This window comes from Colletotrichum truncatum (genome assembly GCF_014235925.2).
Source record: "Colletotrichum truncatum strain CMES1059 chromosome Unknown Contig_0007, whole genome shotgun sequence".
In the NCBI taxonomy this organism is placed as follows: Eukaryota; Fungi; Ascomycota; class Sordariomycetes; order Glomerellales; family Glomerellaceae; genus Colletotrichum; species Colletotrichum truncatum.
Window position 1 is genome coordinate 588,287 of NW_027222404.1, and position 2,833 is coordinate 591,119.

Consider the following 2,833-nt stretch of genomic DNA (forward strand, 5'->3'; position numbering starts at 1 on the left):
ATAAAGGGAGCGTGTTTGCATGTGGTTGCGACGACTGGCGCTTAACATGCCAAAAGCGGAATAGTTTGTTCGCCCTGATGTTTTACGAGGAGTTCCGACTAGCCAGGATCGCTGCAGCAGCCGGCTGGTCTGTGTCCCTGACACCGCATTGCCTCCCCATCACCACCTCAGCAACCCTTACAGAATCTGGTAGTATGACTTCCAGACCTACTCCCCAAGACGCGTCTATCCTAGTCGTAAGTGCCGGCGTCTTTGTCGTCCACCCCCCTGCCAACCAGGGCAAGAACCCCATCCTCAAATTCGGACGTCACAATTACGGGTACGTGACAGAAGTGCGCGTCGGAGAAAGCGACGATACAGAGGTATCTGAGAGGATGGTCTCTTCGCCGAAACGGGATGGTAATAATGCCACGAGCGAATACCTCTCAGGTGATGCCAACGAGGATCTGCGCGAAGGTATCCGTCAGCTTGCGCCCGAGTTCGCGTCTGGGCCTTTGGGTCAATCGGCGGTCGTGCTGGTACTCCAACGCCCCAGAGGGTGATTCCATCATGAACCATTACCCATATATTGGTGGTCTTTTCTTTGCCACTGGTGGTGCAGGTCAGTAAGCGAAATTCTTTTAAGAAGAAGGCGCCTCACAATAAGGACAGCCAGCTAACCCCAACTTCGTGGCACGAAGTTCGTGGAAGCGCTTTCAAGTTCCTTGCTGTGTTGGGCAAGGATGCGGCGGATTGCTTCAAGGAGACGGCTTCGTCGGAGCTGAAGCACAAGTGGAGACGACCGAGAGTCTGATCGGACGCAGCAAGTATTCAAGCTGGGAGATGGAAGCCATGATGGGCCGCCCTGAGCAAATTTACGGCATTGGGACAGGCTAAGCTATAAATACGAGCCGCGGCGTTCCAGAAAGACAAGAATAGAATCTAGAACCTCCACATAGAGGTTATTTACGACTGAGATGGAATTGAAAATGGCAACAACTTCAGGGGTGGCCGGAGTACCGTGGAGAACGGGATGTTTGGTGCCCTTGTACGTATCTTTTAAGATTGATTGATGTTGTTGAATAACTAGCAATCCTTACCTTTAGACGTAATACTATGTTGATTGCAAGCAGGTGTCGTTTTGTAGCCAAATGCTGACAGCCGAGTCACTCCACGGCTGTTCTCGCCCCCTGTATTTAGATGAGACGACAACGCGAACTTCAATTCTCTCTCCACCTTCGTCGGCTTTGCCGCATGTAACCTACGGGGCGATCTCCTTTGCCACCAATGATTCAGGTAATGGTCAGTTGATCTGCCTGCCATTGTCCCAAATGCAGTACTTGTGCCGTTCTTTGCGGCTAGGAGACATAGATCAACGACCGCGCCTGTCTTGTTCCTCCGTAATGGAGCCGTGAGCGTCTAGAGATTGGAGGCCCCTTTCCATCTTTTCGCCCACATCTTTAGACAGGTCATAAAAACTGAACATCCATGTCAGTATTGGTTGTAGCCGGCACCATGCTTAACCTTGAATGGCCTGGCTACAGGACAGAAGCAATTTCAGGGGTCTTCTGTGTGATGGGTCACGGCGCAAAGATTTCCTTCCCTAGACACTACGTGTATTGCTCCGTACATTAGTAGGTACGCAGACTTGGTCTTTCCCTTGCAGTAGCTTGTGCAGAGCTACTCAGTAGGGCTTTGAGGTAGTATGCGTTTCTATGAATCGAGGTATCAGTATTCGTTTGGTCAATTGCTCAACTGTAATTTTGCATTTATCCAGGAATTCAACAATGGCAAAAGCCTGAACAAATTCTTCCTTGTAGGCCACCATCAAAAGTATCCACAGGGAAAAGAGTAGGCTAAAGCACTGTACTCTGTGTTGATTGCCCTAATAGCTGCCATGCCTGAATGTTTGAAGACCTCATCTCGAAAGGGCATTAGCATTGCCAAGGTCTCGGTTCACGTGAACTTTAGATATGAGGCAGGTATGATCGCTAGAAAAAGGAGTTAGGAGTCATTCAGTTGGACATCGATCGATTAGTTACCTTCGTATCCAGCCTTGCTGAAAGCCCTTGTAGCCATATTTATTACGTATTTTGGAGATTTCGCGATCCCGAGTCGGTCGTATTCTCGGGACTTCGTGTTCCCCGGTGTTCTCCCTAAACTCCAAATTATAGTTTGGATTGCCAGGGACTGGTTCACCCTTGTTGATGCGGCTTTGAGTATATAATGGTCCGACTTCTCAGCTCTAGTTCTACAAGATCTAATCACATCACTCAGTCAAACCATCTTGTTTAAGTCACTCGCTCAACAACATCTAATACGTCTCTTCACTTGTTTTCCATAATTTTCAATATGAAGTTCACCATCGTTGCTGCTCTTGCCACCCTCGCCGTCGCGGCTCCCGCCACGGACCGCCGCGCCACCTGGACGCAGTGGTTCGCCAACGTCGTTGCCGAGCCCGAGCCGTACAACAACAGCAACCTCACGTTCGCTTTCAGCTTGGCTTTCACCGACGGCACCATCTACAATTGTGCCACTTCTTAGTGAGACGCGCCGCTCTCGATAGACTCCGGATGCGAATGCTGACTTCTATTGCAGTGACACCAACACTGGCGTGTCTGCCAACAACACGTGCACCTACAAAGGCCAACCCTCCGATGTTACCGCCACCGTCGCAGTCCTCGGCGGCATCCAGAACATCGCCCCGTCCGTTTACATGCCGGCCACTGAAACCACCTACACCGCCAACATCACGACCGCGAACCCTCAATACTCTTGCGCCCACTCCGGCACTCCTGGCAGTGGCGTCAAGTGCATCACCACATCCGGCACCTTCACCGCCACAGCGGTCTAA

General features: G+C 50.9%; 2 protein-coding genes across 2 annotated transcripts; both read left to right on the plus strand.

The window, feature by feature from the left end:
- Positions 1–77: 77 nt before the first annotated feature.
- CTRU02_210541 (fructosyl amino acid) lies at positions 78–542 on the plus strand (the record flags this gene model as incomplete). The annotated part of the gene is made up of 1 exon (XM_036730981.1): positions 78–542. The coding sequence occupies one exon, from the start codon at positions 78–80 to the stop codon at positions 540–542; it is 465 nt and encodes a 154-aa protein (XP_036577276.1).
- Positions 543–2,331: 1,789 nt separating this feature from the next.
- On the plus strand, positions 2,332–2,833 carry CTRU02_210542 (uncharacterized protein; the record flags this gene model as incomplete). Its single annotated transcript, XM_036730982.1, has 2 exons — positions 2,332–2,522; positions 2,578–2,833. The coding sequence occupies 2 exons, from the start codon at positions 2,332–2,334 to the stop codon at positions 2,831–2,833; spliced, it is 447 nt and encodes a 148-aa protein (XP_036577277.1).